Below are 25,138 nucleotides of genomic sequence, written 5' to 3'. Positions count from 1 at the left end.
TCTCTTTTTACAGGTTCTCTTTTTACCATCTACACTTGGGTAGTACTCAAAATTCACTCTCAGATTCTCATCCCTTTTCTCTCTGTGATCTTCCATCAAGGAGCTCATTCTCTCACTTAAATGAAGCTACAGATACTTTCCACTTGTCCTCCGCAGGCTTCTGTATCTCACCTACATCCAGAATTACTTATTCTCATCATTCACACAGAGCCAAGTGTCTGGAACTGAACTTAGTATTTTCCATAAAGACTTAGAATTTTGTTTCAATTCACTATTTCTTAAATTCAAGTACTGTCAAAGTTGCCTAGTAAATGGACAGACACCTAGTCATATAATAGAATACTATATAGCAGATAAATAATTATTTGATATACATTTATCAATATGATTAAAACCCTGAACAAAATCGCTCCATAAATTCACATTTTAATGCATTTCTGCTCCAAAAGCAGAATAAAATGGATAAAATATGAAAGGGTTGAACTGCAAGAACACATGGCCCAGGCTCAAAAATAAGAGACATCTCCATGGACCAGAAACTGAACAGAAATACAAAGCATACAACTGAAACCACAGGACCACTGGATTCCAAGTTCAAAGCAGGTAGTAGCAGTCAGGAGTTAAGTTCCTGTCAGGCAAAGGAGGTTAAAAGTACCCCACAGGAGGTACAGGAACTCAAGCCAGGATCACTGCCTGAAGTATCAGTAAGGTTAGGGTAATGTGAGGCTGGGCATGAAATAAGGAGGCAAAAAACTGCTGCAGATCCACTTTCTCAGGCTACCTCTTTTGACCAATGGGTCTAGGTAAAAGAAGTAAAAAGATAACTCTTCCAAAAGGAATTGAATCAAATCACCTACTGCTTGGGGTTTCCTAGGTGGCACAATGGTAAAGAATCTACCTCTCAATGCAAGAGACATAGAGATGTGGGTTTGATCCCTGGGTCAGGAAGTCCCCTGGAGTAGGAAATGGCAACCCATTCCAGTATTCCTGCCTGGAAAATTCCAGACAGAGGAGCCTGGCGGGCTCTAGTCCATGGAGTTAAAAAGAGATGGACATGACTGAGCGACTGCTTAGGTGACTAGATTTACACAAACTCAGTAATTAGTGGGATAGGGTCTCCAAAATCCATTGTGACAGCTGGTTCTAGATCAAGAGTCTAGGGAGCTGGTTAGAGACAACTGTAAAAACCATTAGGAAGGGAGAGGTAAGCTCGAAAGATATATATATAAATAACAGTTCAGTTCTGTTCAGTCACTCAGTTGTGTCCGACTCTTTGCAACCCCATGAATCTCAGCACGCCAGGCCTCCCTGTCCATCACCAACTCCCGGAGTTTACCCAAACCCATGTCCATTGAGTTGGTGATGCCATCCAGCCATCTCATCCTCTGTCGTCCCCTTCTCCTGCTGCCCCTAATCCTTCCCAGCATTAGGGTCTTTTCCAATGAGTCAACTCTTCGCATGAGGTGGCCAAAGTATTGGAGTTTCAGTTTCAACATCAGTCCTTCCAATAAACAACCAGGACTGATCTCCTTCAGGATGGATGGGTTGGATCTCCTTGCAGTCCAAGGGACTCTCAAGAGTCTTCTCCAACACCACAGTTCAAAAGCATCAATTCTTCGGTGCTCAGCTTTCTTCACCGTCCAACTCTCACATCCATACATGACCACTGGAAAAACCATAGCCTTGACTAGATGGACCTTTGTTGGCAAAGTAATGTCTCTGCTTTTTAATATGCTGTCTAGGTTGGTTATAACCTTCCTTCCAAGGAGCAAGCGTCTTTTAATTTCATGGCTGCAATCACCATCTGCAGTGATTTTGGAGCCCCCCAAAATAAAGTCTGACACTGTTTCCACTGTTTCCCCATCTATTTCCCATAAAGTGATGGGACCAGATGCCATGATCTTAGTTTTCTGAACGTTGAGCTTTAAGCCAACTTTTTCACTCTCCTCTTTCACTTTCATCAAGAGACTCTTTAGTTCTTCTTCACTTTCTGCCATAAGGGTGGTGTCATCTGCATATCTGAGGTTATTGATATTTCTCCTGGCAATCTTGATTCCAGCTTGTGTTTCTTCCAGCCCAGCGTTTCTCATGATGTACTCTGCATATAAGTTAAATAGGCAAGGTGACAATATACAGCCTTGACGTACTCCTTTTCCTATTTGGAACCAGTCTGTTGTTCCATGTCCAGTTCTAACTGTTGCTTCCTGACCTGCATACAGGTTTCTCAAGAGACAGGTCAGATGGTCTGGTATTCCCATCTCTTTCAGAATTTTCCATAGTTTATTGTGATCCACACAGTCAAAGGCTTTGACATAGTCAATAAAGCAGAAATAGATGTTTTTCTGGAACTCTCTTGCTTTTTCGATGATCCAGCGGATGTTGGCAATTTGACTTCTGGTTCCTCTGCCTTTTCTAAAACCAGCTTGAGCATCAGGAATTTCACGGTTCACGTATTGCTGAAGCCTGGCTTGGAGAATTTTGAGCATTACTTTACTAGCGTGTGAGATGAGTGCAATTGTGCGGTACTTTGAGCATTCTTTGGCATTGCCTTTCTTTGGGATTGGAATGAAAACTGACCTTTTCCAGTCCTGGGGCCACTGCTGAGTTTTCCAGATTTGCTGGCATATTGAGTGCAGCACTTTCACGGCATTATCTTTAAGATTTGAAATAGGTCAACTGGAATTCCATCACCTCCACTAGCTTTGTTCGTAGTGATGCTTTCTAAGGCCCACTTGACTTCACATTCCAGGATGTCTGGCTCTAGGTGAGTGATCACTCCATTGTGATTATCTGGGTTGTGAAGATCTTTTCTGTACAGTTCTTTTGTGTATTCTTGCCACCTTTTGTTAATATCTTCTGCTTCTGTTAGGTCCATACCATTTCTGTCCTTTATTGTGCCCATCTTTGCATGAAATGTTCCCTTGGTATCTCTAATTTTCTTGAAGAGATCTCTAGTCTTTCCTATTCTGTTGTTTTCCTCTATTTCTTTGCATTGATCGCTGAGGAAGGCTTTCCTATCTCTCCTTGCTATTCTTTGAAACTCTGCATTCAAATGGGAATATCTTTCCTTTTCTCCTTTGCTTTTTGCTTCTCTTCTTTTCACAGCTATTTGTAAGGCCTCCTCAGACAGCCATTTTGCTTTTTGGCATTTCTTTTCCATGGGGATGGTCTTGATCCCTGTTTCCTGTACAATGTCACGAACCTCTGTCCATAGTTCACCAGGCACTCTGCCTATCAGATCTAGTCCCTCAAATCTATTTTTCACTTCCACTGTATAATCATAAGGGATTTGATTTAGGTCATACCTGGTCTAGTGGTTTTCCCTACTTTCTTCAATATATAGTATATAAATAACAAAATATACATAAATAACAATCCTCAATGTGTATATGTCTAACAAGAGAGCTTCAAGATAACGAAGCAAAAACTGGTAGAACTGGAAGCTGAAATAGACAAATCCATATTTACAGTTGGAGACTTTAGCACTCCTTTCTCAGAATAAGAATACAGAAAACTGTGAGCAATATAAAGACCTGGCCAACACTACAAACTTGACCTGACATTTTTAATACACATCTTCTAGCAACATCAGAAAACATGTTTTTTTCCTAGTGCATATGGAACTTTGTCCAAAACAGGCCATATTCTAGGCTCAAAATATACCTTTAATAGGTTTAAAATAATTGAAATAATACAAAACATGTTATCTTACTATAATAAAATTAAATTATAAATCACAAACAGAAATATAACTGGAAAATCCACAAGAATTTGGAAAATACACAACACACGTGTAAATACCTCATGGGTCAAAGAGAAAGTCACAAGAAAGATTAGAAAATTTTCTAAATTCAATAAAAATACTATATATCAAAAATTATAGAATTAGCTAAAGCAGAGTTTAAAGAGAAATTTATAGAATTAAATGTTTACAAAGAAAAAAGTTCTCAAATCAATAATCTAAGCTTCCACCTTAAGAAACTAGAAAAAGATGAGCAAAGTAAACTCAAACCAAGAAGAAGGAAGAAACTAATAAAGATATGAGCAGAAATAAGTGAAATAGAAAGCAGAAAACCAAGAGAAAACCCATAAAACCCAAAGCTGGTCCTTAAGGTTAGTGAATTTGATAAGCTTCTAGCCATACTGATCAAGAAAAGAAGATACTAATATCAGGATTAAATGAGGAGACATCACTACAGACTCTAAAACATCAAAGGTTTGTAATAAATGAATATTATGAACAACTTTATGCTCATAAATTCAATACCTAAGATAAAATGGATGAATTCCTTCAAAGACACAAACTATCAAAGCTCATTCAAGAAAGAACAGACAACTTGAATCAAGCTATATTAAATAAATTTAATCATAGTTAAAATATACAGTTAATATCAGGCACAGATGGCCTCACTGACAAATTCTACAAAATATTTAAGAAGAAATAATATTCTACACAAACTCTTTGAGAAAAGGGAAGAAGAAAGAACACTCACAAACTCATTTTAAGAGGCCAGCACTATCCTAAAATTCTAGATTAAAACAAGACAAAGACATTAAGAAAAAGAAAATTAGATACATAAAAATAATCCTCATGAATATAGACATAAAAATTCTCAACAAAATATTAGCAAGATAAATCTTCCAATATATAAAAAGGTTAACATTATAGTATAGCCAAGTGAGATTTATTCTGGGAATTTAAGGTTGGTTAAACATTAAAAAAAAAAAAACAGTTAATATAATTCACTGTAATGGCACACTAAATAAAAAAAACTACATGAGTTTCTTAAGAGATGCAGAAAAAGAGGGGGATAAAAGGAAAATAAAAGAGAAGTATAAGTCATACAGATTGGAAAAGAAGATATACACTGTGTGTTGTCATATACAACATGATTGCCTACAATGAATTTACCAAAGAACTACTACAGCCAATAAATCTAGCAAGGTTGCAAGATACAAGGTCAATATACAAAAACTAATTGTATTTCTATCCTAGCAATGACAGTTGAAAACTGAAATTAAAAATAGTACTATTTATAATAGGGCTTAGATACATGAAATCCTTAAGTAAAAATGTAATAAAATATGGGCAGGATTTATGTGGCAAAATACAAAACACCAATTACTTAAAGAAATCATAGAAAACGTAAATAAATGGAGAGATATATTGGTTCATGGACAGGAAGACTCAATATTATTAAGATGTCAGTTCTACCCAAATTGTTCTACAGATTCAACAAAACCTCAAGCAAAATCCCAGGAGGAATTTTTTTTTTTCTAAAATTCAACAACTTATCTTAATATTTACATGTAAAGGCAAAGGAATTAGAACAGCCAAAATAACTTTGAAAATGTTAAAGAAAATCAAAGTTGAAATCCAAACTGCCTGGATCTCAAGACTTATTTTAAAGCTACAGTAATCAAGACAGCATAATACTGACAAGAGGACAGACACATAGACCAGTGGAAAACAAGAGAGAATCCAGAAGTACAGTCTACCTATACAGTTAATTGGTTTTTCAACACAGGTATAAACTTAATTAAATAGAAAAAAGATAATCTTATCAATGAATACAACTAAACAATGACACTCATATTTTCAAATTAAAACAAAAAAATTAATCCATATCCTAGATCATATACAAAAATTAACTCAAATGAATCATGTGCTTAAATGTAAAACCTAAAACTACAAAATGTCTAGAAAACATAAGAAATCTCTGTGATCTAAGTTGATCTAAGATTTATTTGATATAACACCAAAAGCATAATCCATAAAAGAAAAAAATCAGTAAGTCAAATGCCATCAAAATTTAAAATGTCTGCTATTTGAAAGAAATCAATAAAAAATAAAATAAGCCAGACTGAGAGAATATATTTACCAAACAATTGTCTGATAAGGGATATATATATATATATATATATATATACACACATATATATGGAATATATAAATAACTCTCAGAATTCAATAATAAGAACCCAGTACAAAAATGGGCAAAAGATTTTAACAGATATTTCACCAAAGAAGGCATCTGGGTAGCAAATAAGCACATGAGAAGATGCTCTATACTGTTAGTCACTAGGTAAATACAAATTAAAACCACTATGTATCTATTAGAATGACTAAAATTAAAGACAGAAACAAGAAAACTGAAAATAACCATAGTGGTGAGAATTTGGAGCAACAGAACTCTCGCATGTTGCTGATGGGAAAGCAAAATGGTACAGTCACTCTAGAAAACAGCTTGACAGGTTAAACATATACTTCCCATATGACTCAGCAATTCCATTTCTCTGTATTTACTGAAGAGAAATAAGAATTTATGTTCACACACAAATCTGTAAGTGGTTGTAATAGCTTTCTTAATAAATTGCCCAAAAGGGTAAACAACCAGAATGTACTTTAGCTGATAAATGTCTAAATAAACTACATCCTACTGAAGAGTAAAAAGGATCTAACTAGTGATACACACAAGATGAATCTCAAATGCATTATGCTAAATAAAACAAACCAGATTCAAAAAGCTACCTACAGCTCCTTTTAGAAAAGGATAGAGTTACTAGATAGAAAATCAGCAAGAACAGAGATCTGAACAAAGCAATCAATCGACAGTGTCTGATTGACATACATAGAACACTCCACTTTACAAGAGCAGAATACACAATTTTCAAGCACCCATGGAAAAATCACCAAGGTGGGCATAAAATACACTTTAGCAAATTTGAAAGAATTGATACTATACAAAGTATGTTTTCTGACCATAATGGAACAAAAGTAGAAATCAATATCGGAAAGATAAGAGGGAAGTTCCTAAACACTTGGAAATTAAACTTCTAAATAAACCATGAGTCAAACAGGAAGACTCAAATAAAATAATAATTTTTAAAAACAAAACTGAATGGAAATTAAAATATAACACATTTAAACACGTGGGATGCCAGCAGTGCAGAGAGTGAAATTTATAGCACTTAAATGTTTATTAGAAAGCCCTCAAATTAAGAATCTATATTCTTACATCAAAAACTAGGAAAAGAGCAAATCAAGCAAAAGGAAGGAAATAATCAGAAATCAATGTTTTCTTTTTTTTAAAAAAAGGAAAACAACACTGAAAACTAGGAAACATTGTTGAAAGAAATTAATGAAGACATAAACAAGTAGAAAGATAATCCATGCTCATGGACTGAAATACTTCATATTATTAAAATGTCTATACTACTGAAAGCCATCTACAAATTCAACACAATTCCTATCAATATCTCAACAGTATTTTTTTTTTTGCATATACAGGAAAAATAATCCTCAAATTTCTATAGAATCTCAAAGGATCCTGATTAGCCAAAACCATTTTGGAAGAGAAGAATAAAATTAGAGGACTCACATTTTCCTTACTTCAAAACATATTACTAAGCTATAGTAATCAAAATAGCACAGGACTGGCATAAAGACAGACATATAGGCCAATGGAATAGAACAGAGAGGGCAGCAATAAAACTCACATATATGGTCGAAGGACCCATAAAGGTTTGAAGACTACCCAACACTGAAAAGACAGTTTCTTCAACAAATGGTGCTCGGAAAATTAGATATACACATGCAAAAAGGAAAAGAAAGTGGACCCTTACCGTCATCATATACATAAATGAACTCAAAATGTATTAAAGACCTAAATGTAACATCTAAAACTGTAAAATTTGTAGAAGAAAACATACGGGGAAGCTTCATGACATTGGATTTGGCGATGATTTCTTAGATACTACACCAAAACCAGAGACAACAAAAGCAAAAATAGACTTATGAGACTACATCAGACCTAAAAAACTTTCGTACATCAAAGGATACAATTAACAGAGCTAAAAGGCAAATTACCAAATGGGAGAAAATATCTGCAAATCACATATCTGATAAGGGGTTAATATCCAAAATATATAAAGATATCCTACAACTCAACAACAACAAATATAAAAACTGATTTAAAAATGGGTAAAGCACTCAAACAGACATTTCTCCAAAGATTACATACGAATGACAAAAAGCATACAAAAAGATGCTTAACATCACTAATCATCAAAGAAATACAAATCAAAATCACTATGAGATACCACCTCACACCCATTAGGATGCTGCTGCTGCTGCTGCTACTAAGTCGCTTCAGTCGTGTCCGACTCTGTGCGACCCCATAGACGGCAGCCCATCAGACTTCTCTGTCCCTGGGATTCTCCAGGCAATAACACTGGAGTGGGTTGCCACTTTCTTCTCCAATGCATGAAAGTGAAAAGTGAAAGTGAAGTCGCTCAGTTGTGTCTGACTCTTAGCAACCCCATGGACTGCAGCCTACCAGGCTCCTCCATCCATGGGATTTTCCAGGCAAGAGTACTGGAGTGGGGTGCCATTGCCTTCTCCCCCCATTAGGATGGATGTCATTTAAAAAACACAAGATAACAAGAGTTGGTTGGTGGAGAAAATGGTGCACTGTTGTTGTAATTGTAGAATGACACAACCACTATGAAAAACAGTATGGTGATTCTTCAAGACTTAAAAAGAGAATTACCACATGATTCAACAATCCACTTCTGGAATTCAAAAGAATTGAAAGCTGGGTCTTGAAGAGATATCTGCACATCCTTGTTCACAGCAGCACTGTTTATAGTAGCCAAGAGATGGAAGCAAACCAAATGTCTACTGATAGATATGGTATATACATACAATGGGATATTATTCAGCCTTAAAAAGGAAGGAAATTCTGTCTCATGCTACAACATGGATGAAACCCAAAGATATTATTGCTAAGTGAAATAACTTAGTCACAAAAAGACTATACAATTCTTTTTATATAAGGTATCTAGAGTAGTCAAATTCATAGAGACAGAACGTAGAATGATGGTTGTCAGGTAGTTGTAAGGAGCTGGAGGGAGGGGCTGAGGAGCAGTTGATATTTTATAAATATAGGTTCAGTTTTGCAAGAGTAAAAAATGTTCTACAGATTTGTTACAAAACAATGTAAATGTACTAAACACTACTAAACTATACACTTAAAAATGGTTAAGAAGATAAATGTTATGTTGCATGTATTTTACCACAATTTAAAAAAATGGTTAAGGTGGTAAATTTTGTCACATGTATTTTAATAAAATTTAAGTTTTAAATTGCATTACATGATAAAAAAGGAAAATTAAGACCTTTACACAATCTTATCTAGAAAACAAAAGGGGAGGAAAAACTTACCAACTCATTTTATGAAGTCAGTGTTACTCTGATATGAAAAGCACATAAACACAGCTTTTCAAAAAAGAATGCTACATACTAATATATTTCATGATCTCAGACACAAAAATCCTCAACAAAATATTAGCAAACTAAATCCAACAATGTAGAGAAAGATATACATATACACTGTGACCAAGTGGAATTTATTCTAGGTATGCAAAGCCTTCCAACGGCTTCCAATGGAGTTTCATCTCCAATACTCTGGCCACCTGATACAAAGAACTGACTCATTTGAAAAGACCCTGATGCTGGGAAAGACTGAAGGTGGGAGACGAAGGGGACAACAGAGGATGAGATGGCTGGATGGCATCACCAACTGGATGGACATGAGTTTGGGTAAACTCCGGGAGTTTGTGACGGACAAGGAGGCCTGGCGTGCTGCAGTCCATGGGGTCACAAAGAGTCGGACATGACTGAGCGACTGAACTGAACTGAACTGATGCAAAGCCTGGTTCAACACTTGAAAATCAATCAGTATAGTTCCCATATCAACTTGAGAAGGAAGAAAAGTCATTTAACATTTATTGATATAGAAAAAGCATCTGAAAAAATCTACTTTTGATATAGACTCTCAACATGTTAGAAATAGAGGGGAACTACCTGATACAGACTATCTACAAAAAGCCTATAGCTAACATTACACTTAGTGGTAAACGACTGAATGCTTTTCCTAAGGTTGGGAGCAAAGCACTCTTATACAACATAGGTACCAGATGCTATAGACACTGTAATAAAGTAAGAAAAAGAAAGTCTGGTACACTGGAAAGTCAGAAATAAAATTTTTCGTATTTACAAATGACATGCAATACTTAGGTGTAAATCTAACAAAAGACTGAAAAGGTATGTTAAAAGTTATAAAATGTTTATGGAAGAAATTAAAGAATGTCTAATTAAATGGAGAGACACACTGTGTTTATGCACTGGAAGATCCAGTATAATAAATATGTGAATCTTCCCCACCTGATGTAAGTTTAATAAAATTTCTTTCAAAATCCCAGAAAGACTATTTGTAAACAGCAACAAGTTTAGTCTAAGATTTATATATTAGGAAAGCAAAGGCCCGGGAACGGCTAAAATAATCTTGAACAAAGAGAAGAATCATTCTATGTGATATTAAAACTTATTATATGGCTTCAGTACTTGGTATTGGTAGGACAATCAGACACACAGATGAGTGGAACAAACTAGAAAACCCCAAAATATACTCAAACAAAATAGGCCCTTTCAATTTTTTAAAAGTTAACAAAAGCAATGCAATAGAGGAAGACAATCTTCTCAACAAATGGTGCTGGAGCAACTGGACAACCATAGGCCAAAAAAAAAAAAATTAACCTCAACCTAAACCTCTCATATTGTACCAAAATTAACCCAAAATAGATTACGGATTTAAATGTACAATTTAAAATTATAAAAACTTTGGGGAAAAAAAATACCAAAACACTTCACACTGAAACTTTGGAAGAAGTCTCTTTAAAGTGAGGAACAAGGTAAAGGAAAATGCCCTCTTTTATTGTTCATTTAAAATATTATACTGGGGGAGGTCCTATCTAAGAACCAGAAAAAAAAAAGAAACAGAAAAAAGAGATATAAAAATATTTGCAAATATGATTGCCTACCTAGAAATCCAAAAGAGAGCAAATATTAGCCATTCTATCAACATATAAAATGAAACAGTATTCCTAAACACAAACTACAAATTAGAAAGCGTGACAGAAAAAAAAAAAGATTTCATTTTAATAGCAATAAAATGTATAAGATGTCCAGAAATAAATTTAACAAAGATGTGCAAGTACGTTGTGAGAGAATTAGAAACACTGCTGAAGTACATAAAAGATTCTCCAAATTAAATTGAAAGACATCTTATGTTCACAGATAAGAAGATGTAACAGCATCAAGAGGTCAATTTTCCCAAATTAGTCAATGAATTCAATGTAACTGGAATCCAAATTATAGCAGGATTTCTGTGAAACTTGATAAGCCAATCCTAAAATTATAAGGAAAAGGATTCATAATATCTAATCTGAATTAGATTCAGTTAACCTGAATCTAAAAAAAGAACAATTTTTTTTAGGTGAGGAAACATATTCTTACTGGGAATTCAGACTTACTATCATTTAACAATGTAATAGAGCAATTTTGTAATGGTACAGGAATGGACTATACATCAATGGAATAGAACAGGACTCTGACAAAGAATCATAAATATACATAAAAAACTAGATATATAATTGAACTGGTATTACAGATCAATGGTGAATACCAATTATCAATGTGAAGGAAAAAAACAAAGTCTTAGATTGCTATTAGAAACTAAACACAAAAACAGATCCCAAACAGATCAAAGCCATAAATGTGAAAGCACTTTTAGAAAAAAGCCCACAAGATTATGTTCAGTGATCTTTGGAAAGGAAATGATTTCTTAACCAAGATGGAGTAAGAATAAACCACAGAGGGACTTCCCTAGCAGGCCACTGGTTTAAGACTCCATGCTTCCACTGCACAGGGTGTGGGTTTTGATCCCTGGTCAGGGAACTAAGATCCCACACACTGTACGGTGTGGCCAAAAATTAAAAAAAAAAAAAATACACTGTAGAACAAAGGATTGATACATGTTACAGTAAATGTTTAAAACTTCTTTTCAACAAAATACAAAGTGAAAACATCAGATTGAAAAGCTACACAAGAAAAAACTGCAATGTATATTGACAAAGTATTAGAAGATCCTACTTTATACTTTAATAGATATATAAAACATAATAAGTAGACATCAACTACATACATCAAATTCTTGTCAGTGGTTGGTTACTTCTTGGAGTAAGAAACAGGACTAAGAACAGAGACAAAAAGGTACTCCAGTTTTATCTGTAATATTATCTATTTCAATGAAAAAATAAAAGAGTAAAATACTAAAAATCATCAGTTCTGAACCATGTGAACATGAGTATTTATATATTATTCTCAGTACTTTAATTCTAAAAAAGCAAACAAAAACAATAAAAGATAAAACTGGCCCCATGCCCTGGCCAAAACAAAAAGTTTAGACAACAAAGAAAATTTCCCCCAAGACCATGATTTGGGAGGGCTGGTTCTCATTCTTTCTTTCCTTTGCAGCTATGTTCAAATTCTCATATATAACTCTAATCAAGATTAGGAAGGCAGCCTATCTTCTGCTGGGCTGGGAAAGTGGAAAGAAGTCACAATCAAGTCCATGGTAATTGGAATGACAAAAGCTGTAAGCAACAGAGAGAGCTAACATTTCAGAGGCTCTCCAGGGTGCGCCAAGCAGAAAGCCCCTTTTGTTTCTCATCAGGCTTGCAGCTGAATGTGAGGAGTGCTGTGTCACGGCCCTTGTCAGAGGATGATGGAGCCTGGCAGTATGGAGAAGCCCAAGAGACTCTGTCCAAAGGAGGAATGTTCCCTCACAACAGCAGGTCCTCTGTCTGGAAGGGATACGAGGGAACGACACGGCACACTAGGATTTCTCCAGCACCCAGGGCAAAATAAGCCTTCATTGAGGTGGGGTCCAAATACAGCCTGCTGCCCTGCTCTCACAGTAACATGAAGATACAATCAGCTCCATTTAGAAAAGCCATTAGTCTTAAGCAGGAAAAAACATGCTCTCCATATTTTAAAAAGCTGGTTACCACTAATGACAATCCAATAAACATTTGAGGAATGCCTACTAGAATCCCTGACATCATAAATAAGGATTTCCCAGGGCACAGTTTAGGGACTCCTTGGGACAAACATAAAGTGAGATACTAAAGGAGGATAAAAGCAAAAAGAAAAGCCTTTAAGAAAACTTTACTTTTGGCTCTGCCACTCTGTCTCTGACAACAGCATTTCTTTCTATCAAATAACTGCTCACTGGAGCTATGCCTCTCATAACTCCCTTTTATGAAAAATAAAATTCTCAAGTCTAAAAAAAGACATCCCAAATCAATACATTTACTTTCCCTGTCTTTAAAAATAAATAGAAACCATTGGACCCCCCAAAAGATATATGATATGTTGATTTCTAAAAGAAAAGTTAACATGGTTTTTCTTTTTCTGTTTCTCTTTAAAACTAAACACAGGGGAGCTGTGTATTAGTTAAGTAGGAAATAAGTAACTTAAATTCAATCTCTCAGGAAATTAAGAGATAAAGAAAACACAAAATAAAGGGAAAACTGATAAATACAGGCAATGTGGAGAGATGCCTGATAAATGGCAAGGCAAAAAATAATAAATAGGTACATTTTAACATGTACCAGATTCATAAATGTGGAGTTTTTTCTCTCTAAATGGTACTTTTATACCCCTAGAGAAATCAGGACTATAAATACCAGAAAACACATAGAATTTCACAAGGTATTTTCTAAAAATGGCTTCAAATTCTACAGTGAAATTCAGTCTTAACATGTGCCTCTGTAAAGAGACATAAAGGACCACTGATACATATATCCTCCTTTACTCAAGTCTCAGTTATTAACTAGGTCCCTGGGTCTCTCTCTGCTTCTCCTTCTAAACACAAACTAAAGTCTGCCCACATAACTTTCCCGCTTGAAGCCTTTCAATGATTTCCCACGGCCCACAAGATAAAAGTCCTAGTTTACTGGCATGGCATGCCAAGGTCTTAACGGCCTGCCCTGGTTTCTACCTTCCTCCCCAGTGTTATCTGCCACGACTTCCCATTTAATTGCTTTTCATTAAGTCATACTGGAATTAAAGACTTATTTCATACCTCTGTGCCTTAACTTCCCACATACTCCCTTCTATCTGGAATATTCTTCCCTCATCTTCACCAGATTAACTCAGTCATAAGAAATGTAAGTTAGGTGTTGATAAATACAAATAATGGTAGGTTAAGAGAATGGCAGGAGACAGAGGTGTGCTGTTTTAGCTAGCTCGGTCAGGGAGGGAGTCTTTGATGAGGTATCAGAAAGAGAGCCCAGCAGTTGATGTGGTCCATTCTCAACAGGGGAAACAATGCAAAGGCCTGAGGCGGAGTGTGCTTGGTTTGATGAACAGCAAGGATTTTTTCCCCCATATATTTGAGTTCTTATAAACTGGCTGCCACGTGGAGAATTGGGCTTCCCTGGTGGCTCAGATGGTAAAGAATCTGCCTGCAATGCGGGAGACCTGGGTTCGACCCCTGGGTTGGGAAGATGCCCTGGAGGAGGCCATGGCAACCCACTCCAGTATTCTTGCCTGGAGAATCCCCATGGACAAAGGAGCCAGGAGGGCTACAGTTCATGGGGTCACAAAGAGTCGGACACAAATCTCCAAGAATGGAGAGATGGAGAGACTAAGCACAGCATGTGGAGAATATGGGGCAAGGGTGGATATAGGGAGGCCAATTGCAATAGAAAAAGAACAAATCTGACTCCATATTAGATCTGTTACATTTTACTTATCCTTTGTTTTCTATTGCTTTGCTTCAAGTTAAGAATGTTGCCTTAGCCTGAAATATAATACAGGATAGCCCATTCTCATGACTCTGATCTTTAAAAGTGCAACACTTTTCATTGGATAAGATATGAGATAAAAAAAAGTTGCAGGATAGAGAATAACACTTCTCTCCTTGGAGGTTTACAGAGACATCAGTGACCTGACCTACTCACACAGCTACAAGAACAAAGGATTCCCACAGCAAGAAGTTTGCAAAAACAAACCAAACTCCCTCCCCGTTTAATGTAAAAGAAGCCTGAATTCTAACTCAAGTAAGATGATTCTTTGGGATGCTAATCCACCATCTTCTCAGTCTGGGGGCTTTCTAAATAAAGTCACTCTTCCCTATCCTAACAACTTGTCTCTTGATTTACTGGCCTGCTGTGCAGTAAGTAGTGCAAGCTTAGAGTTGGTAAACACAATTGGAAGGCAACTATAATAATACAGATAAGAGATGAGGAAGGCTTGAACTAAGACGATGCTAAGAAGTACTAAGATTCTATATATTTTTGAAAGCAGAATTGAAAAATGGACTAGTTGTGGGGTATAAGAGAAAGAAATCAGGGATGAAGCCCAACTCGTAATCTTGAGCAACTGGAAGAATGAAGAGATAGAGGAAAATGTACACAGTAGCAGATAAAGCAGGGAAGGCAAGGGCCCAAGGAAAGGTAAAGAAGGGACCAAAAGTTTGATTAGGGTTAAACATCCAGATAGAGATATCAGGTAGATATCTGGAAATATTAGTTTGGAATTTAGGGGCAGATCAGATCTGAATAAATTTGGCAATTATTTGAAATCAAAAGGTGTGGAAAGTCACAGGACTAGATAAAAGTACCTACGGGATGAGTACAGAAGAGAAGAGATGCAAAGATGAAATCCTGAGGGAACTGGATTTTTAGAAGTTGGGAACATGAGGAGCCTCCAGCAGAGGAAATATATCTCTAGCTTAGCCCAGATGGCAACTTTCTTAAGAATAGATACTACTATTTTGTCTTAGCTGCAGCTTCTGGCTCAATGCCTCTTAGTTCATAGTAGGTATTCAGTAAATAAATTAAACTGCCCTTGAAACCCATCTAGAATCTAGAGTTATTTCCTAGAAGGTCTCCTGGTAAAATATGAGAGTCCAATGACTGAAACATGACCAACCCAGTGAGGACATCTTTTCAACCACTGGCAGCACCCACTGAACCGATTCTGAAATAGCACACCACTGCCATACAAGCCATGAAGAGACTAGGCAGAGATGAAGAATCTAAAAGAAAGTCTATTGATTGGAAAAGCAAACACTACCATGTTTAAAGACCAAGAATCATGAAACAGACGAGATTTTTCGTCTTCTATTGTTTCACAAATAAATAAAGATGAAACATATGGGCGACTCCTCTGCTTTTTGTGCGTCAGTCCATAATTACCACAAACAGACACAGTAGAGGCTAAGCTTCCAGCTCCACCCACCAGTAGAAGGGGAGCACCTGTAAGGAATTATAACACTCTTAATAAGTATGTCTCCCTTCAGTCCTCTAAACATTTTATTCTGTTCATTATAAAAAATTGAAGTGATACAGGTTAACTGGAGCTTATATTTTATTCTGAGGTAGAAAAAAAGAATATGTAAATTTCTTGATCATCTTTAAAGTCTTCTGTTGCCAAAATGACTAATCATATGGAAACAGATGTGTGTGAATAATCCGACTGACTCACAAAATAACTTTGCTACCATAAAGGAGACTGAACAGATCATAATGGCCTTTTATTCATGCTCTCAAAAGACATTTTGGCTAACTTTTCTTACTTATGTCTAAGGTGAGCAGAGGTATTTGGTGATTAATGACACAAGACAGGAAAATGAGAGGAGAAGCCTGGGGAGACTAAAAACTGGGGAAGGATGCTGGGAAAGTCAGAATTTATAGGGAAATCAAGATTTTAAAAATCCATGGTCAAGTGAAAAGGAATGTTTTCTTCAAAATAAACAGATACCTCAATCCCACCAGGAAACTAAAGCTCAAATGTAATTCGGTATGAAACATTAAATTATCCAGAAGTCAAATTTTTACCTTTTACTAACTATGCACTGTGCTCTTCACTATTCATTGGCGTTTGGGGGAAAAATTACGCATATAACTTGGAAGACAATTAAAGAGATGGTAAGTATAATACTAATGCCCTGTTTATATATCACTCTTAATTCATAATGAATGCATTTTAATATAAATTCCTCTCTGTTACTTACCATTTCATCTTACATCAGCATGAATGCTATATTCTTTTAAAAATGGCTAACACAGCTCCTGGCATATTATAGTGGCTCAAAAATCAGTCCACCAGGAGATTTATTAGAAAACTACTAGGGAATGTGTACTACAGTGGATATATGTCAACTTTGGCATCAGAATGCCCTTCTGATTTGAGGGAAACCCAAGATAGATGCGAGGCATAAACCACATCCCACTACAGAAGCTAAAGAGTAGGTATTCTCTTTCTCCCCTGGAAGCTAGAACCTGAGAAGGTGACATAAACCTGTCTAACTATAGCTGGAATTTTAAATCCTAAGATGTAATGCAAGGACATGAGGTCTGATAGAGATTACTCACAGCAGATAAGGAAGAGTCAAACATCCAAAAGTATGGCTGCAAAATGTCTAAAGGCAGTGAAGTCTAGCAACTTACTGATGACTGTCCAGTGACCAGTGTAAGAAGGATACTGTTTGTACAGTGAGAGCTACAGAAATTTTGGCTGTGCCTGCCTTCCCCTCAACCCTGCCCAAGCCTAATTCTCTAATCTTATCAATTCTGAGCCCTATACAGTATTCATTATTCTTTTACTAAATTCCTGTTCTACTTAAGTTGGCCAGAGTTCATTTCTGTTCTGTGCCCTAAGGGCCTGCTACTAGGGAGTAGATTCCCAGCAATAGTACCTCACGTAATTAAAGGTGATTTGGGATTGGTTTCTGGCCTACTAGAGGCCAGTGAATACCACAGTATTCATGGGAGGGATTCTACAAGTCCTTGCCATGAGTGGTGACATAACTAATTATCACTTGAGTTCACATGAAATGCTCTAGGAGACTGACAGAGTGCTGCCAAGAATAAAACACATGAAGGGAATGAACAATTCAAGACTATGAGCACTTACTATTCTAAGGGTACAAAATAGAGAATATTACATAAAGAGAATGTTAATGTCAAATTCCTATAAAGGATCTTTGCTCTCTTACAACAGAGCTGAAGTAGCTATAAAAACAAATATACAAGATTTTATGCTCTAGGTTGCTTAATTATAGGTCATTTTGCATCCATATTGAACTATTCTATGAAAGTTGGAGCACTGATGGGAGAGAGAGCATATACTGGAATGGAAGTGTATATAAGGAAGGACTCTGAGGACTTGGGAATATCCTGAATCCCTAAATCCTCACTGAGGCCCCCAAGTGGGGGCTCCTCACTGGGTCCAATAAGACTGTTCCTCTGTGGCTTGAGAAGGCATTAAAATCCCCTTGCCTGAGGGAATTACCTTGCAAGTGTAAACTAATTCCCCATTTGCCTCCTCCTTCCACATACATACTCTACTGCACCACCATCAATCAAATCACAGCATAGTCTGTGGGATCAATTACAAAAACATCAAAACATTTACAAGTCTTTGGTCATTTATATGGACAAACATATGGGAAATGAATATAGGGAATATAAGAAATTAGTTGTGTTAACCAAGGGGAAAAAAAGCAATTCTAGATCTGGCTGATTTTGTGTAGGTATATTACCAAAGGTTCTGAATTTTATAAAACCTAGTGGCTAGCTTCAATGGTTTAGAATTATTTAGAGTGGTTCTAAGCTGGCTGACTGGAAACTGGACTCAATGGTGGTGGTCTATGCTAAAACAAGTTGAAATGCCACAAATTCTTTGAGCTAATGTGGAAGGAGGAATTCAGAAACTTCAACACACAGGGATGAAGGAAATTACTGTCACCCTGCTACCACTTCACCCATTCTCCATCCATGGACCCTACAAAGACCCAGAGATACTTCCTTCCCCAAGGCTTTGCAAAATACATTAATGAGCAGAGCACTCAAATCTTTGGAAAACATTTTATAGGCCAGGGATGCTGGTGGGAGACACTGAAATCTCGTTGCCCATTTCAATATTTCAATATCAGGAAGAAAGGAAAAGACAAGGCAGTAGCATCGAACTACTACTACTAACTATAACTACTTACTACTAGTGAGTGAGAAAAGAGGCATAATTACAAAAAAAGGCATCAAGGCCAGAGTGGTAACTAAAATAGCTTGACTGCATAAATCTCTGGTAGTAGGTAACTGATCACAGTCTACATAGAATTGGAATAGGTTATCTCATTACAGGGAGAAAGAAATGTGTTTTCATTTGTATAAGGAATTTATTAGGGTAGGTAAGAAAAGAAATTTTTAATACATAACTTCGGAGAAAAGGTATATATCTAGATGTTAATCCAAGTAATCTAATTGTCAGACTATAGTAAATATATATTCAGTGAAAATTCTTTTCACTGAATTGCTCCTACATGGGAAGAAATCCCAAGATTAGGGGAAGCAAGATTATTACTTCTCACTGCAGAAGCCAAAAAGGAACAGATAAACCTACTTCTTATCTCTGGGGAGACAGAGTGTGGGCACATGCCTTAAACACAGCCAATCAATTGGTCAGATGCATAGGTTTGAACTTAGAGAATGAAGCAAAGGTCAGTAACAAATTATTTTCAGCACTAATGGGGAAATCAAAAGTCCATGACACTGCTGCAAGTGTTCAGTGGTCAAGTCCAGCACAGTGTGCCAACAGAAATCTATAAAGAAGACTGTAAGTGGAAACCTTGGCTATCCTTGCCTTCCTTGGTTCCTGTCTAAACCAGGTTCTCTAGACCATCTAGCAATTCTTTTAGTTTCTCAATATCCTCCCAATAAAGTCCTCCCCTGGATAAAGATGATTTCTATGATATGCATTCAAGATACTGATTACTACAGAGGCGTAAAAGCACTTTAGGAAACTTATGCCATCAGGGACAGAAACAATTTACTGCCATATATATACTACTTCCTGTAGCAGACTGGAAGTTAAGTAATCTGTCATGACAGACTTACGCTTACAGCCAGAATATTTACTTCTTCTAATAATACATTAGATTGAATCAAATGAAACTATAGGTATCAGGCTATAGTTTTCTTAACCTAAAATTTTTTTTACATGGTTTAACTTAATATTTCTGGGTTGTGCTAAAAGGCATAGCCGTATTTCTTCCTAACTAGCTGCTCTTAGCTAATTTTAAAAGTTTACCTTCAAAATCCTTACTTAATTGTGTAATATTTTAAGCATTTAAGCATTAAAATTCTACTGCTTAACAGTGTAAATCTCTTACACAGCCCTGGTTGAGCCTTACAGTATGGAAACTCTCTTAAAGTCTGTAAATAACAGAGAACTCTGGGGAAAAAAAATGTTCAGTAGGAATGAATTAGGACTTCCTTGTAGCTCAAATGGTAAAGAATCTGCCTGCAATGCAGGGTTTGATCTCTGGGTCAGGATGATTCTCTGGAGAAGAGGATGGCAACCTACTCCAGATTTCTTGCCTGGAGAATCCCATGGACAGAGAAGCCTGGCAGGCTACAGTCCATGCATTTGCAAAGAGTTGGACATGACTGAGCGTTATGTGCCAGATGCAAGGAATGAATTAGAATCACAGAAATTTGTAAACAGAATGTCGTTTGACTCAGGTTCAGTCTTAACTTGCATCTTGTCTGAAACTTCTCCTGTTGAATGTTATTCTTAAAGTCTTTAAGAAAAGAATAACTTTTGGGGTAACTGATTCTAGTTTCCAATACCCAGAAACTTTTCTAGGGAGTCTTTTTCCCTTTATGTTTACCTAAATAATATCTGCTACATTTCCTTTACATTTACAGAATATTAGCTTCTCACCGAACAATATGTATTAACCCTTCATATTCAGGCCTCAGCATTTCTCTTCTGACTCAACATTCTCATTTCTTTAATATTTCCTATTTAAGGAGTCTATTTTCTAGTCCCTTCCTCATAATCACTAAAACTCATGTACATTTGCCAAGCCTTCCAAACTGCAGAACATAGTAGACCTTAAAAGCAGATGCAATATGAAAAAAGAGACCAGTTTTGGGGGTGAGTGAAAATGTGCTCCTGGAGGAAAGAAACAAAAAGGAATCGATGATATGGAAGATGGAGTGGGAACTACTGGAAGCAGTCAAATACTTACCCAAACATTCCTAATACAAATGCAAGGCTAGAAGAAATACACTATGGAAAATGACAAAAAACAGGTTTGCTTTTTGTGTTTCTTCCTCTATTTTTTAAACCTATCACCAAAGTCTTCTAAGAGGGTCCCATAACAAGTTATTAGATTTTGCTCTAAAGCAATAGTTCTTAAGTTGCCTCAATACTTGCTAAAGTGTTGCTAAGCTGATGAGGGGTTTTTACCTGAATGGCACTTCTTCCTGTGGGACATCCACATAGTAACGAATAAAAAATCTCTCGGAGTCTTCTCGCTCACCATCAGTAACAACACTGCCATTAAGTTTGGAGACCGATGGCAATCTATAAATCAAAAGCAAAAGACACAATAAAATGATTGGCTTGAGGCCCAGTCTTATTCTCTTGAAAGTATGCATTTGATGCAGCTCTGCTTGTGTACAATTACTGACATGAACTAACATGATAGAAGATAAACAGACCAAAAATATCTCTCAAGTTACATTTTTGGAAGTAACACTGACCTTTTATAACCATACCTCATCTTGCAAAATAAGATTCTATGCAGCACTGTCAAAACTTAAATATGATGCAACCCACACATGTAACTTAAATTCTCTAGTATCCGTATTTTAAAAAGTAAAAAGTAAACAAACGAAATTAATTTTAATACTCAATTCAGTTCAGTCGCTCAGTCGCGTCCGACTCTTTGTGACCCCATGGACTGCAGCACACCAGGCCTCCCTGTCCATCACCAACCCCCGGAGCTTGCTCAGACTTATGTCCATCGAGTCGGTGATGCCATCCAACCATCTCATCCTCCGTTGTCCCCTTTTCCTCCTGCCCCCAATCCTTCCCAGCATCAGGGTCTTTTCCAATGAGTCAATTCTTCCCATCAGGTGGCCAAAGTATTGGAGTTTCAGCTTCAACATCCGTCCTTCCAATGAACACCCAGGACTGATCTCCTTTAGGATGGACTGGTTGGATCTCCTTGCAGTCCAAGGGACTCTCAAGAGTCTTCTCCAACACCACAGTTCAAAAGCATCAATTCTTCGGCACTCAGCTTTCTTCACCGTCCAACTCTCACATCCATACATGACCACTGGAAAAACCATAGCCTTGACTAGACGGACTTTTGTTGGCAAAGTAATGTCTCTGCTTTTAAATATGCTATCTAGGTTGGGCATAACCTTCCTTCCAAGGAGTAAGCGTCTTTCAATTTCACGACTGCAGTCACCAACTGCAGTGATTTTGGAGCCCCAAAAAATAAAGTCTGACACTGTTTCCACTGTTTCCCCATCTATTTCCCATGGAGTGATGGGACCAGATGCCATGATCTTAGTTTTCTGAACGTTGAGCTTTAAGCCAACTTTTTCACTCTCCTCCTTCACCTTCATCAAGAGGCTCTTTAGTTCTTCTTCACTTTCTGCCATAAGGGTGGTGTCATCTGCATATCTGAGGTTATTGGTATTTCTCCCAGCAATCTTGATTCCAGCTTGTGTTTCTTCCAGCCCAGCGTTTCTCATGATGTACTCTGCATATAAGTTAAATAAGCAGGGTGACAATATACAGCCTTGACGGACTCCTTTTCCTATTTGGAACCAGTCTGTTGTTCCATGTCCAGTTCTAACTGTTGCTTCCTGACCTGCATACAGGTTTCTCAAGAGACAGGTCAGATGGTCTGGTATTCCCATCTCTTTCAGAATTTTCCACAGTTTATTGTGATCCACACAGTCAAAGGCTTTGGCATAGTCAATAAAGCAGAAATAGATGTTTTTCTGGAACTCTCATGCTTTTTCGATGATCCAGCAGATATTGGCAATTTCATCTCTGGTTCCTCTGCCTTTTCTAAAACCAGCTTGAACATCTGGAAGTTCACGGTTCACGTATTGCTGAAGCCTGGCTTGGAGAATTTTGATCATTAGTTTACTAGTGTGTGAGATGAGTGCAATTGTGCGGTAGTTTGAGCATTCTTTGGCATTGTCTTTCTTTGGGATTGGAATGAAAACTGACCTTTTCCAGTCCTGTGGCCACTGCTGTGTTTTCCAGATTTGCTGGCATATTGAGTGCAGCACTTTCACGGCATCATCTTTCAGGATTTGAAATTGCTTCTGTTGGGTCCATACCATTTCTGTCCTTTATTGTGCCCATTTTTGCATGAAACTTTCCCTTAGTATCTCTAATTTTCTTGAAGAGATCTCTAGTCTTTCCCATCCTGTTGTTTTCCTCTATTTCTTTGCATTGATTGCTGAGGAAGGCTTTCTTATCTCTCCTTGCTATTCTTTGGAACTCTGCATTCAGATGGGAATATCTTTCCTTTTCTACTTTGTTTTTCGCTTCTCTTCTTTTCACAGCTATTTGTAAGGTCTCCTCAGACAGCCATTTTGCTGTTTTGCATTTCTTTTCCATGGGGATGGTCTTGATTCCTGTCTCCTGTACAATATCACGAACCTCCATCCATAGTTCATCAGGCACTCTATCAGATCTAGTCCCTCAAATCTATTTGTCATTTCCACTGTATAATCATAAGGGATTCGATTTAGGTCATACCTGAATGGTCTAGTGGTTTTCCCTACTTTCTTCAATTTAAGTCTGAATTTGGCAATAAAGAGTTCATGATCTGAGCCACAGTCCACTCCCGGTCTTGTTTTTGCTGACTGTATAGAGCTTCTCCATCTTTGGTTGCAAAGAATATAATCAATCTGATTTCAGTGTTGACCATCTGGTGATGTCCGTGTGTAGAGTCTTCTCTTGTGTTGTTGCAAAAGGGTGTTTGCTATGACCAATGCATTCTCTTGGCAAAACTCTATTAGCCTTTGCCCTGCTTCATTCTGTATTCCAAGGCCAAATTTGCCTTTTACTCCAGGTGTTTCCTGACTTCCTACTTTTGCATTCCAGTCCCCTATAATGAAAAGGACATCTTTTTGGGTGTTAGTTCTAAAAGGTCTTGTAGGTCTTCACAGAACCGTTCAAGTTCAGCTTCTTCAGCATTACTGGTCGGGGCATAGACTTGGATTACTGTGATATTGAATGGTCTGCCTTGGAAATGAACAGAGATCATTCTGTCGTTTTTGAGATTGCATCCAAGTACTGCATTTCGGACTCTTTTGTTGACCATGATGACTACTCCATTTCTTCTAAGGGATTCCTGCTCACAGTAGTAGACGTAATTGTCATCTGAGTTAAATTCACCCATTCCAGTCCATCTTAGTTCACTGATTCCTAGAATGTCAACGTTCACTCTTGCCATATCCTGTTTGACCACTTCCAATTTGCCTTGATTCATGGACCTAACATTCTAGGTTCCTAAGCAATATTGCTCTTTACAGCATCGGACTTTGCTTCTATCACCAGTCACATCCACAGCTGGGTATTGTTTTTGCTTTGGCTCCATCCCATCATTCTTTCTGGAGTTATTTCTCCACTGATCTCCAGTAGCATATTGGGCACCTACCGACCTGAGGAGTTCATCTTTCTCCTATCTTTTTGCCTTTTCATACTGTTCATGGGGTTCTCAAGGCAAGAATACTGAAGTGGTTTGCCATGCCCTTCTCCAGTGGACCACATTCTGTCAGACCTCTCCACTATGACCTGTCCATCTTGGGTGGCCCCACACGGCATGGCTTAGTTTCATTGGGATAGACAAGGCTGTGGTCTGTGTGATCAGATTGGCTAGTTTTCTGTCATTATTAATGCTACATTATATTTAATCTAATATATCTAGGATATATTTCAACCTATAATCAACACTAAAAAGTAACTAAGATATTTCACGTTCTTTTTGTTCATATAAAGTATTTGAAATCTAGTGTGTGTTTTTTTAATTTACAGTACATTTCAATTCAGACTAGCCATAATTTCAAGTGTCCAAAGTCACACATGGCTTGATGGGACCATACTGAACAGCACAGGTCTACAGAGCAGTCAGTACAATTTGGTCACAGTTCAGGAATTCATTTATTATATTTATAAAAGAATTGTGTAAAGAAAACAAAGCACAGGTATGCAAGACTTACTCTTCTTAGAAGAAAAGAATGCTGAAATTTGTTTCCTCAGTAGGATATTAATGTGTACGTTAACAACTGGAAAGCAATAAAGACCTGCTAGGTATTAGCTGGTCAGAAAGATCAAAGCAGTTTACAGCATCACTCTTCTTTAGCGAATCTTAAAGATTACTATTCCCTTGTCAAAACTATT

The 25,138-nt window shown here is 37.0% G+C and overlaps 1 protein-coding gene across 11 annotated transcripts in view; it reads right to left on the bottom strand.

The window, feature by feature from the left end:
* The window catches only part of TBCEL (tubulin folding cofactor E like), an 80,110-nt gene that overhangs the window by 11,868 nt on the left and 43,104 nt on the right, over window positions 1–25,138 (bottom strand). For all 11 annotated transcript variants that reach the window (XR_014068825.1, XR_014068826.1, XM_081541630.1 and 8 more), the window contains one exon: window positions 21,170–21,286. Coding sequence is in view for 9 of the 11 variants with exons in the window: in XM_081541630.1 (XP_081397756.1) it covers window positions 21,170–21,286 (117 nt within the window). In the remaining 2 variants the exon portion in view is untranslated. The remainder of the gene's footprint in view (window positions 1–21,169; window positions 21,287–25,138) is intronic.

The sequence above is a fragment of the Giraffa tippelskirchi genome, chromosome 11 (genome assembly GCF_054371585.1).
Source record: "Giraffa tippelskirchi isolate mGirTip1 chromosome 11, T2T-mGirTip1v1.2.pri, whole genome shotgun sequence".
In the NCBI taxonomy this organism is placed as follows: domain Eukaryota; kingdom Metazoa; phylum Chordata; class Mammalia; order Artiodactyla; family Giraffidae; genus Giraffa; species Giraffa tippelskirchi.
Note: the sequence above shows the minus strand (reverse complement) of the source record. Positions and strands in the feature narration are given on the sequence as shown.